This window comes from Clupea harengus, chromosome 14 (assembly GCF_900700415.2).
Source record: "Clupea harengus chromosome 14, Ch_v2.0.2, whole genome shotgun sequence".
Classification (NCBI taxonomy): Eukaryota; Metazoa; Chordata; class Actinopteri; order Clupeiformes; family Clupeidae; genus Clupea; species Clupea harengus.
In genome coordinates this window covers 11764763-11781156 of record NC_045165.1, presented here as the reverse complement: position 1 = coordinate 11781156, position 16394 = coordinate 11764763, and the positions used below count along the sequence as shown (strand labels likewise).

General features: G+C 44.0%; 2 protein-coding genes across 2 annotated transcripts; both read right to left on the bottom strand.

Moving 5' to 3' along the window:
• Positions 1–5297: 5297 nt before the first annotated feature.
• pnn (pinin, desmosome associated protein) lies at positions 5298–10375 on the bottom strand. Its single transcript, XM_012826881.3, has 9 exons — positions 10189–10375; positions 9279–9350; positions 9109–9177; positions 8772–8847; positions 8516–8610; positions 8227–8302; positions 7743–7898; positions 7407–7545; positions 5298–7190 (listed from the first exon to the last, which is right to left on the bottom strand). The coding sequence occupies exons 1-9, from the start codon at positions 10299–10301 to the stop codon at positions 5881–5883; spliced, it is 2106 nt and encodes a 701-aa protein (XP_012682335.2). The 5' UTR covers positions 10302–10375; the 3' UTR covers positions 5298–5880.
• Positions 10376–10740: 365 nt separating this feature from the next.
• Positions 10741–16123, bottom strand: gemin2 (gem (nuclear organelle) associated protein 2). Its single transcript, XM_012826801.3, has 10 exons — positions 15836–16123; positions 15654–15738; positions 15462–15551; positions 15138–15197; positions 14932–15045; positions 14779–14823; positions 11745–11813; positions 11237–11347; positions 11073–11131; positions 10741–10977 (listed from the first exon to the last, which is right to left on the bottom strand). Exons 1-10 carry the CDS (start codon positions 15952–15954, stop codon positions 10941–10943), a joined length of 789 nt encoding a protein of 262 aa, XP_012682255.2. The 5' UTR covers positions 15955–16123; the 3' UTR covers positions 10741–10940.
• Positions 16124–16394: the final 271 nt, after the last annotated feature.

The following is a 16394-nucleotide window of genomic DNA, read 5'->3' as shown; positions in this document are numbered from 1 at the left end:
GCATTTACCATCTGCATTGCAGATGAGCACAATTTTTTAACTTATCAGAGGATAGATAGCCAGTCTGTGTGTGTATGTGGCCGAAACGTAACACCACTGCACCTGTTCTTAACCCCCCAGGGCAGGATGTAGAGGATGGGGACCTGGGTCTTTGAACCAGGATCAGCCACAGGCACAGCACAAGCAGTGGAGTCTCCATTTGACAGCTCTGCTGGCCGGCTGACTGGAGCCCACACTGTGTGGCTGCAGCCAGGCCATATCGGCTGACCCACTTCCTCTGGCCTCGGCTACAAAAAGAAAGGGATATTTACATCTCACTCGGCCAGCCAACAGCGGGCACTTTCTGTGGGAGTGTTTATGTGTGTGTGTGTTTAAGTTTGTATTAATGGTGATGATACACTAACCATATTTGCTGTGTAAATTACTTGACGTCTAACTTGTTTAGTATACTACAAAAGGGATGGATTTTAATGCGATTAAGACCGAGGTGTAGATGTTATAATGTGCGGATGTCAAAAAAAACATTTCTGATACTTGGTGACAGTGACAGACATGCTACAAGTAACGGGATGAATCAAGCTTGCCTCACAACAGCACCATGTCCTAGTTCTGAGCTCCAGGTATTCTCCTGAGTGGAGTATAGTCACATCCTGCAACTGCAATCTCTTGGGTGCCAGATCAAAACCAACAACACAGCGCAAGGTTGTGCAAACGTGTTTACCAGGGTACAGCATCTGCACTTGCACACTAACTTTATGTTCTTATTCTGATCCCGTCAAAAAGACTGTATGAATCCTAATCGTGAATGTTTCTCGTTGGCTGTTGCGGCAGATCGTGCCATATCGTATCGTGGCACTGATATTTTTAGAAACAGACGTAATTAATTAGAACCTGAATCTCACGGACACCTAAACACTGCAATGTTGTTGAGCACAGACACAACTTTTGTTCACAGTAGATATTACCTTTCCCAAAGGCCACATGTCAATAAGACATTTTATGTTACAATACCGCAGGAGTACATGTGAGCTGGATAGTTGGTGAGCAATGTGCTGTAGATCTGCAAGATGACTGACTCCATTAATAAAACATTTAACTTTTGCTAAATTGCAAGACTTGTGGCAGACTTATTTAAGCCTTTATACTGAAACAACTTCCTTCATTCATTTAAAAAAGAGTTGCCCATATTTTAAAAACCCCATTGACCTCACTGGATCTGCTATTACATGTGGAACCAAACCACCTAAGGGCTGCCCGCCATCGGGGGCACTGGGCTGACATCTTTTAAGCCCCTCACACGGCTCCCACGTGCCTGAGTGTGTGACGCGAGACACAAGATTACATTAAGCACCTCAGCTCGACACAGCACAGCTCTTCCCTCATGTCTCCTCTCAGGGACAGAAAACAAGCTTAAAACCCCCATTTCGCCCGATTCTTTGTGGCAGCTGATCGCCAGGAATGATTTGATGGGTTCCTTGTGTTACTTGTTGCAACACATACACACTTGACTGCCTCGGGGGGTCACGCCGAGACCCTTTGTCACGGCATCTCTAAGGGCAGAGCCATTCAAAACTCTATTCTTTTCTAAAAGAGATGCACTCAAGAGAACTGATCGATGTTCCTTTTATAGTGTGTGCGCTGAGGGATGAATTGATCCATGTACATGTCATCACATCTTCAGGGTTGAATGGGAATTGAAGGCATCATTCTGTGACACGAAAATGGAGGGAGCATCTTGCATGGCAATTCCTGTGGTAAGCTCTTTTTACTTACTGAGTTTACAACAGAACAGGAAGATGTTGGCCGGGGCTACACTTTAGTCAGCAGAAAGCATATATTAATATCGATTTTGAGGGTATTTGTGTCCATTTGGTTGCAAGCTTTTTTTCGACCTCAACAGGGTGAGTGAAGGGTTTCTCTCTCTTTCCCTCCCTCCCCCTCCTACCCCAGTCACTGCTGCGGCTTACAACGGCCAAGGAATAAGGGAGACTCGATCAATTGCAGCCAAGATGATGCATGCAAGGCTCAACCGCTGACTTGAAATTCACACAAGCCAATATGGCTTATGCCACCTTGTCCCCAAGCCTCACAAATACGCCATACTATCCATTCCATATACACATCAATCCAGAGAAGCATTTATGGTCCCATCATGAGGATTTGAAGGAAACTTTACGAGTTAAAGCAACATTATGTAACTATTTGCCACTTTTTTCAGGGATGTTTTTAAGAGCAACTGCTTTTTATGTCATATTAATTTGATGGTATATGGCCATGTGAAGGACAGAACAACACACCTGGCATTCCCACTAGGCATCCAGGCTATGCACTATGTAGTTCTGCGGTCTGGAATATGTTTGAAAATTCTTCACAGCACAGCAACACAAACAATATAGCCAAAAGATGCCAGGTCGCAAGCTATTATCAGTGCCAACTGCTTTTTAGGTGGATAGCTTGATAGTTTTAGACCAAAATTCCATGAAGCTCCTTTAAAAACATAAATCGGAGACCAGTTTGTCTACTCCGAATGCAGAGCCCATTCTGAGGCGTAACCCACAGACAGAGAGCGAAAGAGGTGCTGCAACGATCTCATTAAACCCAGCTCAACCTTGCGGCTTTTGAAGCTTCAGGGGGAAGAATCTTGCTATTGATCTGGAAATATCTGGCTGTTCTCTGCCCCGGCAGGGCTAAAAAAAAACGCTGACCACTGGGAAAGTGTAGCCGCCGCGGAAGCCTCTGGCTGGCCTAGGTGCGCTTCACTGTGCAGCACATCATCCAAGCCCTGTTCTTCACACACAATGAAAGACTGGCTTTTACAAATGAGAATACTTTGTCTCAAGACCCTCTTCATGTTAACTGATAGCCAGGTCATTCGGCAGAAACTGGCATGCCGTGGAAAATAAGTCTATACTCTCTACCCATATGCTACACATTACCTCAGACATTAGACATTTGAGTCCCCTGACTGACTTTCACAGCAGCAAATGACTCTGCAAGTACCTGGACTTAGTGTCTATCTTGGTCTGCATCACAGCCTGGTGGGTGTGTCAAAATAAATACTAACAGCGTGTCCATGCCACAAGCAATGGAGAGACAAGTAGTCATAAAATCAGCACTCAGGCCTAAAACAGAGGCATCTCTATAAACAAGGGTTCTAATCCTCTCCCTGCCCCTCCCCAACCACCCCTTAATCAAACTCCCCCAGGGCTGGCCTCTTCCAAGACCCATATGATCCTGTTTATCCAGCAGTTTTTCATCAGCGCTGGATCAATCGAGGGCTTCACCATCCAGCCTCATCAGAGATGCAGGGCGCCATTAATGAGAGGGAGAACAGCTGACTGCTCACTTCTCCTCGGCTGAAGGACCTCGCCAGGGGCAGGGCCGGAGCTCCGGTAATACAACAAACAACACAAGCCTCAAAAACAACCCCAGACCCAATCTCAGTCAAGTACGTTAAACGATGAGACTAGACTAAAGTGAGCCCAAATTAGCAATCCTACTCAGGGGTACATGATATTACACAACGCGGTTACGCAATATTTTCCTCCCATCAATATTTTTCTGTTCTGAGGTCACCAATCATAATCTGTAATCACTTGACACATCACCACGTGCAGCCATTAATAACCTTCCCAGTTTCAGATTGATGCCTCACGAAGGGAGAATTGAAAATGACAATGCACAGACTGGTCATCTTGACATTTCAGAGATGAGGGGATTTCAAATGCAGGTGGAACTCTCATATTAGATTGTAGGCTGGATATCAATAAGCAATATGGAGCAGCTCTCACCTGACTGGAAGTTGTATTTCACCTCGTGAAAAAGGCACCGCCAGTCTGGTGGATTTTGAGTATATAGTGGAGGGTATAATGTGTTCTTGATCATCTCTTGAATTATTCATATTTTGTGCACTCGGTTTCATTATTCACAACTTAGCCAACCGTGCCACTGATGGCTGGTTGGCCCAAAGAGTTTTACTGCCACCAAGTGGTGAATGACTGTAACATCATGCTCTGACAGAGAGCACTTTAATGACGATCACACAAAGCTGCCTGAGGCTTCCTGTAATGCCCAGGCTTGTAATATTGATCAATATTTGCCAGGATGCTTCCCATTAACCAGAGTGGATAAGCATGACCACAGATACATTCAGAACATACCTACAGAATAGTGGTTTAGTGCAGGGTTTTGAACATTCCAATTAAAGAATACATTCATCATTGAATATGTCAAAATTCCACATTATATTCGATCCCTGATATTCTTTAGCACGTTCATTCTGCAAAATTCTGAACACACCGTTGTGCCGGTTCTTGCTGAAGGGCCACATGGTGGTGTTCACCAGGAATGCTGCTTACCATTGTGCGTGTAGGCTGCCTTCCAATGATTCCATCGGCTTCAAGCAATCTTGACCGATTAGGTTTGATCCACACCGACCTGGCACTGGTATGAAGTAGCAGTAGTCCAAACATCTATTATTAACTAGGGCACCTCTGTTCTAGCATTTACCATAAAAGGTTCACAGGTTAGGAGGGAGATGGGTGGAAAACCTGAACACAACCTTTGGTCCAACCCTTCATAGAAACTGAATACCCACAATTTCTCCTTCTCTAACCAAATTAAAGGAAAGCTTTGTTCAGTAGTTGATCCACTTCACACACACCTTGGATCAACTCGACCTCCAGTTCTTTGGCAACTCCCCACATGCATGGAATGATGCAGTATGCCTCAAGTCTACACGAAGTCTGCTTACCTCACAGTGCTTTGGATGTTGCAGAGCTGCATGAAGCCTCCACAGCATAATTTGAAACATACCATTAATCGTCACCAGCTTGAGGTACATCAGCAATTACAAGAAAACCTGAAGAGACCCAGTCACACAGCCATACATCAATCCATTTTATGGAGCCTTTCCAAACTCGCTAACGATTCATTATGGGTTTGAAAGTTTAACAAGCACCTGTTCTTGAACACTGCTCACGACACTAAAGAATCAGTGTTTACCAATAGAATTTAAATACAAAATGGCTTCCCATTCCTCATCCTGTTCTGGTAAAAAGTGTGTATATGACTTCTAGTCGTACTAGCAAAGCAAGGCACATTCTGCCATTGGCTTCTACAGAACCAATGTTTCTCCATACGTCACAACCTTTTCTTGCATAGCCCGAAAAAGCCACGACTGCACATTAGTTCAGTCATGAACCAGTCAGCCTAGTGACAACATTTTTAGTTGAGTTTAATAACAGCAACCATGCATCAGTACCTTAGAAGAAAACAAAAATGAAATGGACAGGCACTTTCGGTTAACCTCTTTTATTGTTTTCTGTCAATTGTACAAAAAGAAAAACTATCCTTTTATGAGGCCAACCTCATAAAAGATCACCCCTCCTGTTCTGGTAAAGAATCAACATTTCCTAAAATCGCTAAAAATAAACAGGTACCCCTGTGTAGCGCAGCACAGTTGGAAATGCACAGAAACTTCCCAGCCTGTTCCTTAGCAATATGAACTGGGTAGAGGAAGGGAAAAAAGAAAAAAGATAACTGTCGAACTGATGTGCTGCCACAAAGCAGACTTAAAAAGAATTTTTAAAATTACAGATGAAAGCACACGACTCCTAAAAGGAAAATGATTAGGTGCTAGACTGAAGTCTGGAGGTGGATAAAGGTTAAAAAAAAGGCCCATATTTGATTTTACATTTTGAGACGTGGGGACTTCATTCAACAGTCCTATCCTCCTCTCCCCCAGCATCTCACCTCAACTCTGCAGCTCAACAACCAGCATATGAATCACTGACAGCTTAGGTGTATTCTCAAGATAAGACATCTGACACTTAAAGATATTTTTATACCCCCCCCCCCTTTTTTTTAAACCCCGCCTTTTCAGCGCCTTTTCTCCTTCCGGTCGGACTTGTGGTCACGATCGCTACGCGAGTGCCTCTTCCCCGAACGGTCTCCCTCCGAACCTGTCCGTTTCCGGTCCGACTTATCCTTGGATCCTTTCCCATCCCGGGTGCTTCCGGCACCACTCTTGGAGGACTTGTGGCTCCGGTCACCTCCCTTCTTCCTCTCCCGGTCAGAGGGCCTCCTCTGGCGCTTGCGGTCACGGTTGTGCCCGTCCCGGTTGTGCCCGTCCCGGTTGTGCCCGTCCCTGGCCCGGCTGCGACTCCTGCTGGTGGAACTGGAGGAGCTCGAGGAGCTGCCGCTTGAGCCACTCCTGGAGCTGGAGCCGCTGGACGAGGAGCTGCTCCCGCTGGACGAGGAGCCGCTGGAGCCGCTCGAAGATGACGAGCTGCTGATTTTGCTCTTCTTGTCCCGGGCCTTGGCACGGCCCCGATCGGTCTCCGGCTGACCCTCTGACCTGACCTCTTTTGGGGCGTCTTTAGCGGGAGATGGGAGGGCAGTGGAATGCTCATGGGTAGACGGTTGGGAGAGGGTGTCGAGGGGTGCAGCGGCAATGGTACCACCAAGTGCTGCAGTTTGGGGAACTGGGGCTGAGGTGCCATCTGTGGCTTCCAATACAGGGATTGATGGTTCTGGGATGGGCTCTTTGGCATCAGCCGGCTGGCCTTCCGTACCGTTTGCTGGGGTTTGGGGCTCGGTCGTTGGCTCCTGCTGAGGGCCCTTACCCTCCCTCTCCTCCTCTTCCTGCCTACCCTGGCTACCTACCTCCTCAGCAATCACCTCAGCCTCTGGGCTCTCCACCATAGTCTGATCCCCCTTACCTGTGGCCTCCTCCTCCTCCTTCTTCTCCTCCTCTACCTCACCTACCTCCATCTGCTCCTCTGCTTCCCTGGCCCCTACATCTTCCTCAGACTCATCCGCCGCCTCCTCCTTATCCTCCACCCTTTTCCCCTTCCCTTCCCCCTGCCCCTTCTCATCTGACACCCTAACCTGCCTGCGCCCTGCCCTGCCCCTAGGCTCCTTCTCTTCCCCATCCTCCATCTCATCTTCCTCCTTGTCATCATCTTCCTCCTCCTCATCATCCTCCTCCATCTCCAAATCGTGGCGGTTACCCGTCACCTTCACTACCTGACCCGGCTTACCCTCCTCTCGTTCTTCTTTCTTCGCGCCTTCCTCATGGGTGCGCTCGTCCTGCTCCCGGTCACCAGCCCTCTGGGGCTGGCGCCTAGGCCGAGCCTCCATCTTGTCGAGCTGCTCGGCAAAAGCCTTGCGTCTCTCCTCAAAGAGGCCTGCAAAAAGCCAAAGGGTGATCTACTACTCCGGTACTTTACAAAAGTCTTCCACCAGTAAATAAATCTACCACACTAGTGTCAGTGGAGGCACTGTGCAATGTATTTAATAACTGGCTCGATTACCAAGCAGGATGCATTGCATTACTTACACGTTTATACCCATGAACCAACATCCACCATGAACATCTCATAACAGGAGACTGCATCACTTACCATTCATTTTTTTCTGAGATTCATCTATCAGCTTCTGGGTTGCTGAGCACATCTTGCCAGGCAAGTAAAAGATGGGTGGCTTAGTCTTTGTGCGAATAAACTTGACTATTTTTGCATTGTGTGCATTCCACTCCTCTTGCTAGGAAAGACATTGAGAAACAATAAGGAAAGTGAGAGTGCAGTCAAGTCGAATCTTCAATAACAGACAGCTTGAAAGAACTAAGACACAGAGAATTTGAGAGAACTACAACTTGTAATTTCTGTCTGTCTCCAGAGACCTCCCACTCTCAAAAGAAAGGAACTGGAGCAAAAAAAAAAAGTATCTGAAATACTCACCAAATGGGCAAGTTCCACTTTCTGCTCCAGAAGCCTCAGCTCAGTCTGTTTTGCCCGTCTCTCTTCAAAGAGCTCTCTTCTCTCACCATCCACTTTCTTACGCTCTTGCTCAGCTTGCACTTCCAATTTCTGCTCAATCTCCAGGCGTCTTTTTTGCTGAGGAGAGAATAAAGAACAGAAAGGCAATTCCCAAAGATTAAATTAACTGTTAAGTTTGGAATGTTATCCACCACCAATGACGCAGCAAAATTCTGAACTTGTTATACATACAGTGAACAGCTCACTTCAAACTACTTTTCATCAAATACCCAGAAACTGAGGCAAGACCAAATGTCCTCTATAGGTCAGTAGTAAGTTTGATTTCAATTTAAAAAGTTCCAAGAAAAATATACTCACGTTGTTGGGATATTGACTAAAGCTAATCACAGCTAATTTTGCGTCACTTTGGTGCACTGAACCTTATGAAGTAGCATTTCATTCTTACCCTGTCACTAGCCACTGTAGATTCTTGTTTAAATTTCTGTAATGTTCCCATCAACAGGCCAAACATGCGTCGATTTCTGCACAAAGTGAAGGAGGAAACAAAAAAAAAGTGACACGTCAGTTTGACACTTCTGCAAGGTTCAAAGACACAAAAAGCTAGTGTTTAAAACAATTTTGCACGTTTACAGTAAAAGTGGAATGAAACTAACAGGGCATTTATATTTCAAACTTCCCGTGTTATAAGTAAAGACTGGTTCAAGAGGTGGGAAATCAGGTTAGGTTTTAATTACCTTTGTTTTCCCCGTTCATCCATTGTCTGATCCTGAATAAGATCTCGACGCGTACGCTCCTTGGAGGTAGCAACAACGGATGACTGCAACGCCGGCTGCAGGTATACACAGACAAACATTAAGGAAATCAGTCTTTCCTCAAGTATGGGCTGTTCTCAAATGTTAATGTCTTCTTTCAACTAGCCGGTTGTTTGTGGTGCTATTCTGGCGTCTTTTACTAACTAAGAATCTGCAATGTAAGGGACAGTTTCCTCACTTTCTTGACATCGTCATCATCCTCAGCGTCGCTGTCATGGCGTGAATCTCGCATCGCTCTCTGATCTCCAGCCAGTCTAAATAGCAAAGCGTCAAATGTCACAACTGTGTTGAACTGTCTCACAAAAAAACGTTTCATAAAAAGTACTTAAAACAAACCATACTTCAAATCTGAATAAGTATGTCTAAATGGTAACAAATTAGTCAAAACTGTCATTGATTGTACACTTCAATTCTAAAAGTATTTTATTATGACATTTTTTTAAATCTATACAAAATTCTCTGTCAAGACCTTAACCTGGCAACTACGTCTCACTTGTAAATTAAATTTGCCTTACCGCAGAAGTGCTCCTTCAATATCCCTTTGTTTAGCTGGAGGTCCTACACCAGTGTCAGAGATTCCACGCCTACGAAAACAAGTTAGCGATAAGAAAACAAGGTCATCAGGATCAGACGAATCAACTTCACATTAAGTTTCAGACTTAAGCGAAACCAAGTATTTAATTACCTCAGCAAGTTGATTCCTCGCCCCCTACCTCCACCAGGGCCTGGGATGGTCAACCGTCTGGCTTGGCCAGGTCTACAGAGTGGAGAATACACATTTATACTCTGTGTAATCTGAATCTGTAGTCACTGGTGTTACGCATCAGGATAAACACCTCTATGCTGACAGAATTTGAAAATGCGACTAGTTATTAAGATGCTATGTGCATTTTTGCTTAATGTGCGTTTACTTAATGTCCATTTGTTTCATTTTCGAATTAATGTTACTCTCATTACGCACGGCAAAAAATGATCAATTTAATTAGATACAATTATGAAATCACAAAACTACATTGCACAACTACTGGCCTAGCTAGTGAGGGTAGCTACGTTGGTATGGGGACGTCAGGTGGCCACGTACATTGCTAACGTCACAAACTCGACGTCTCCCATTGTGTTACAACCAACCAGAAAATAACAGATACATATTGCAAACGAAGAAAATACACCTCGCGTAAAACCCATTGCAGCAGCTGTCTGCACAACGTACGGACAACGATGGGGGCCGAACCAGCTAATGCTAGCTAACTAGCTAAATAAACAGCATGCCTGCGTACGCTCACGGGGGAGTGTAGCTAGCGCAGGGAACATGGGGTTGTACAAGTTTACCTCTCGACTATATGTAACTGTAGTGGTAATTGGTTATAATAAGCGCAAATTACTGGAATGAATGAAACAGGTTTGCAAACTGCAATACTTCAACACACCCACGGGCACCTGGCTAAACATTCAGCTCGCAAGTACCTGCTTGGTAGCTTATTACCTAGCTAGCCAACTAGAAATACATTAGCTAACGTTAGCTAGCCAGCTAGGGCGGTGCAAACCCAAGTCGATTATGTCAGAAATATTTCACAAAGTCTCAACATTTCGCTTACCTAAGCTCATTTGGGTCCCTGCCCGTTAATTTCCGGATATTTTCGTCAACATTTTTCAAACTTTCTTTAGCCTGCTCAAGCTGATCTTGCAAAGATCTCACAGCCACCGCCATCTTAGTCACAACAAGCACACATCAATGGAGTCGGCGCAAAGCATCTCTGGGTGAGCATGGACAAGCTATAACTCATTAAGCGGCAGAAACATTAACCAATAGAAACCCCCATCTTTGTCATGAGCCAATGATTGCCGTCGATACTGGAACAACGTAGGGCGGACGTAAAAAGGGAGGCCATTTCCTTGGCGGATACGGATACAATGGTTGATGCTTGTCAGCTGGTAGGAAACTGGCATATGCTTGAATCAAGTCTTTGATCATGGTGCTGCAAGCCTAATAGCAAAACTGGCCCTTCACTGTACAGTGTAACCATACTGTCAGTTTTACTTGACAAATGTTACCTTCTTAAACATATTGAATAAGGGAATCGTGTTGTCACTGCAAATAATTGGAAATTCCTACCTGAGTTATGGGTAAACAAACACCAGACAAGATATGTATCTACAAATATTTTATTTCACATAATGTAATCACATGGAGACACCCCACAGTGTGCCACATGATCATGTATTCAAAATGTCATAAAGGAATAAAAATAAGGCCTCTGAACTCTCATTCACTGGCTAATCAGGCCATAAAGTACAAAATCATAAGTACATCGTATCCAAGTCCATTTCTGTTCGTCCGTAAAACGAGTCAGTCATTATCTGCCAGGTCATTCTGCTCAAAGTACCTTCACAAAGGAATTAAAACAAACCATTTCAATTAATCTTCAAATAATAATTAAATAAAAAACATAATAGTGTGACAATGGTGTGCATATTTTACCTGGCAACCAGACAAATCAACAAGTTAAGTGCCGACAACCTCTCATCATCTTTGGTCTCCTTTAAAGTGAACATGATGACAAATAATGAAAAAATGTATCTCAGTATTATTTGTATCATTTTCATCCAAGAGAGCATGCAATGTTGACACATTAGGGATCTTACCAAACTGGCACGTACACTCCCACATCGCCTGGCGAGCTGTCTTATAAGGGAATGTGCCTCGGGAAGAAGAGGTTTCTCGAGGCAAGCCAACAATGCATACAGCCACCTACCCTGGAAAGATGACAATACTGTACACTTAGGAAAGTGTGTGAATCTGTACACTTATAAACAGTATAAGTATCAACTTAACATATAGGCAAAGGAATGGCAGATTTAGTAATTAGTAAATAGTCAATATCACATTTACATTTACATTTATTCATTTAGCAGATGCTTTTGTCCAAAGCGACGTCCAAGGGAGAGAACAGTCAAGCTACGAGCAATAGAGACTTAGTGTAACAATAAATACTATTTTACATAAGAAATAGAAAAACAGTGCAGGAATGTAACTGCTGTAAGTGCAAGTTAAGTAATATAAAAAATACAATGGCTTTCTCTATTTCTTTTCATTATTTGTTTCTCTCTCTGCTTGCAAGGCATGCAAACAAAAGCAAATAGAGATGCTTACCAGCTGTGGGACAAATGGTCTCTCTTCAAACCAGTTAATCAAATACTCCAACACGGTATCAATAGTGGCCTAGGAAAAATGAACAATTATATGAAGTGGGCTGTTTCAACCAGTAGCCATTTTTTAATATTCAAATATCTGACAGTGTCAACGAACGGGTATTCAGTTATTCATGGGGCTGGCCGTAATTGGAAAATGTATCGGGAGAGTAGTACAACCTTTTCTTGTGAGTGTGTATAGAGCTGTAGCGGTGACGTCACACAAAATATAACTTTAACCCTCAGGCAGGAAAAACACTATGACGTCATGACCATAACCCCAGTTCTCTGATATCCTGAGTGGGGTACCTCAGTATGAGTGAGTTATCCTCCAGAAGCACTCTACCACTACACAAGCCATAACTGGCTGGTCATGTCTGTCGTCCAGGAGGAGCAGACGTCATTCTTGTGAAATACTGCACTCATGCCATCAGAGAACCGGAGTTACAGTATGGTTGTAACCTTAACAGTAACATCAAGGACTGGTATTTAGCAGACGTGCATACAGACAACCTGGAGCAATCGGGAATTGAACCCGGGTCATCTATATGTGAACCATTGTGGGGATTCAGCCCTTTTGTAGAATAAGCCAAAGTAATACCCTCTACAATAAAGCCTCAAACATCAGTGGCAAATACCATCCAGGAGATAATGGTTTTGACACAGGGCATAAGCGGCATGCCCCGCGCATGAAACAACAGACCGGGAGGGGGTGTCCCACTGTCTTGTTGTTAAATCACACACGACACGCAGATATAGCAGCCAAATAAACTTTGATCGTGGAGAAGGCTTTTCCTTTATCGAGGAGGGTTTGTAGGAATGACAACACAAATCCCCACATAACACTGAAAGGGCTCTTCTTCAATGGCAGTGCACCAGTCCTCAAACCCACGGCACTTTGCATTATGCAAAGTACGTGCATGTGGCGCTCTCGCAATCGGTCATCACAACATTCTGGAATAGGCCACAAGATGTTAAATTTAACCATTCATGGGCCAATCCCAGAGATCCAGGTGTTCTGGGTGGGGATGACAGATTTCCCCCTGTGACGGAGCAGGTCCCTGCGCAACACCTGGGGCCATGGCGGTGCATACATTTGTGTTATCTCCGCTAACATTGTTTCTGAGGCCAATCTGGTGCCATCAGAATAACCGAGAGGCTCACATGTCTCAGTCTGGCTAGAGTGGGGAATATTAGAGACAGCGGGGGGGGGGAAGCATAAAGGAAGGCGCATAGGCCACTCACACGCCAGCGCCTCCACTACTGAGAATCTCAGTGAGAGTTCTTCAGTGAGAAGAACTGGGAACATTGTGCAACCTCCAGCCTCTCCCTGGAGGCGTCCAGGTCATGTCACAGGTCACAGGTCAGGTCAGGTCCATTGGTGGGTGACCACAACGCAACCAGATCTGTTTCGCCACGTCTGGGTTATGTTTCCATTCCCCGCCACAAGGGTGGCCCTGGGAGAGTAGATCCGCTCCCTGGTTTGACACTCCCGGCATATGCGTCGCCCTAACTGAGAGGACGCATCGCTCCAGGTAATCAGTCTGTGTGCTAGCCTGTGTAGTCGCAGGGAGCATAAGCCCCCATTCTTGTTGATGTAGGCCACCAGTTGTGTCGTCTGCTCGGATCAGCACATGAGAATTTCTCACATAAGGGAGAAAATAGTGCATATTCCTGGTGCCTCAACATGAGCTCTAGGACATTGATATGAGCTGAGTGCAGGTCCGAACTCAATTGTCCATTCACCAATGCTTTTGACAAATGCGCAAGGGTTTTAGAGAGTGTCCGAACAGAAGCACCAAATGTTCATAGATGGGTATGATCGTAGTGAACCAATCGCCTGGGCGCACGCACCACAGCAGCACAGTGTGTGTCAGCATTCAGAACCTGTATTGTCTGAGATGTTTACTGCTCTCAGTTTCAATATAGGTCTCGTGCCCCCTCCCTTCTTGGGAACTATAAAAACCTTAAAGAGAAGCCGCTTGGCTCTGTGCTGGAGGTATTACTTGTATCCCTCTTTTCTCTTGCAGAGAGGTCATCTCTGCTTTGAGAAAACAAGCTGTATCCCCGATTATATTTGAAAATAGAAGAGGCGAAGGGGAGAACTGGAGTCTGTACCCCTTTTCGACAGTTCTGAGCACCCATTGTGATGTGACACGCACGCTAGTGCTCCAAATGCTGTGTGAGCGCGGTTACTGCCAGCCTCAGCGCAACAGGTGGAACAATGCTGCCCTCTTGTGGAGGAGAGCAATGCCTCTCTGTAACAGCAGACTCTCAGACTGATATCCCACTTAGAGTAGCCATTTCTGTTGTTACTGTGAAAGTAAGTGTGATTAATTAATTTCAAAACGAAGCACTGTAAGGGAACAGATTAGCTTGGTTAGTTTTAACTTCGTGGCTGAAAACATTTAGGCTAGCTAACGTTGTAGCAAGCAGTTTAACAGCCCTTTTTTGTACAACTATTGATTAAGCCATTAATGGAACGTTATTTCCAATGCATATATTCTAGCTAGAGGTTTCAATCTAATTAATTAATCATTTTGGCCACAATAGGTAGACTAAATGATTTGAAGAGCAGCAATGAATGAATGAATGAATGAATGAATGAATAAATAAATAAATAAATAAATAAATAAACCCTATGAGCCATAGGTGAATCCACTGATTCCTTCTTTGAGGATCTCTAGGATAGGGGCTCGGTTGTGACGTCAACCGCTAAAGCTCATCTCACTCCACAAATATACCCAAATTGTTGTGAGTGTGAGATGCATACGATCTCCACAAATTAACAAGATCATTATTTGAAGTGAGTATTTGCTAAGGTATACCATATTTTACTCATAACTTACCTTACCTTAATGACTGTGTGCATATATAGAATAACCAAATAATAGTATTCAAATAGTTATGCTGCAAGCGGTTATCCAGACATTTGATTATCCGTGCACACCCCTAGTTTCAACAGCATCATGCTATGCCTGTTGTCTAATACTAACCTGATTTAATCGGCTTGCAATACTGAGGAAAGGTGGGAACCCAATCTGTGGCACAAAAATACATAATCATGAGTTTCAGGAAAGCAGCATTTTCCAATTATCAAACAAATGGTCATATCAAGGCTTTAAAATAAGCATGAATGGCCTGGTTACCTTCACATAGTTGAGACCTGGAGCGTCACTGTCTCCCGAGTCAGGATGAGTGCCTAGGTAAACACTCTCACCCAGGCAGAACCTTTTCCATCCTTCCTCATCCTCTATTTTAGGCTGAACACAGATATAGGTGTTGGTATTACAGTTTTGACTTATTGAAAGTGTATTCAAAACCGCATCTGTGTAAATTATGCATTCGAACTAACCATAACCACATTGTCATCAAGGACCTTTCTTCCCCACTGTTGCCTGTGCTTCTGAACACTCTGCAAAAAATGTGGATACCTTAGAAACTATATTCTTTTCATGAAAACTGATTTAGTACAAGAATTACATTTCTGCAAAACATTTCTGCATTAATTAATTTCAAAACGAAGCACTGTAAGGGAACAGATTAGCTTGGTTAGTTTTAACTTCGTGGCTGAAAACATTTAGGCTAGCTAACGTTGTAGCAAGCAGTTTAACAGCCCTTTTTTGTACAACTATTGATTAAGCCATTAATGAGTGATGAGTCAAACAGAACTGCTTGCCTGTCTTATTTCTGAGAAGTTGCTGACTTGCTTTCGCTGCCACTTCAAACTCGGTGAAAAGCCATCGGGGGCTGCTTGACATGCTGTGAACTGTACAATGTGGAGTTTAGCAGTACAAATAATCATGAATATGGTTATATATAAAACCGTCGCGCCGATGGGTGCGTTTCAGCACGCCATGCACTTACTTACCGAGACATTCACAGTTGGATTCTTATTAAGTTTTTTGGGATCAATCTTCGCAACAACAACATCTGGACAACGTGACGCTTCACGTCTACAAGACAACACATTAGCTCATTAATTTAATACGGGGTAAGGTCTTGAGAGTCAACAAAACGGTTAATCTGAAGGCATGGAAATGGGACACTTACTGAACCTGTCTGAGATATTCTTGTGGATTTCTGGGAGTCTCACCCAGATCCAAATCGTCAGAATCTGATGTTTCCACTGGCAGAAGCCTAGGCATCAATTCTTCTAAATCTGAGTTCATTTTGTGTCGTATAGTTTAACCTAGCTAATTTATTAGCACTAAGTAGGGTCACGAGAATTACTCAGCGGAAGTCAGAATTACTGTAGAAAGAAAAGTCAGTTCCAGATTTGACACATTGCTGACTATAATTTCCAAACACAGCCTTGCGTCCAAGTTGCCTCCATCTTGATTTTTGAAATGCTGACGTATTACACATGCGTCCGTTATCATGACAACAGTGACACGCTATTTCCTTGTGTTGCCAGATTTGACAGAAATCCTCCATAAACTCACTGATCTGTCGCAAAAAGGAAGCCGTATAGGTTAAGTAGACGCAACAGCATAATCACGTGCTGCATTATATAACGTAATATATTATATTATATAACATAATATTACATTGCATTACATTACATTATATAATATTATAGGTCTAGTATAAGGAACCTCTATCTTGTCAG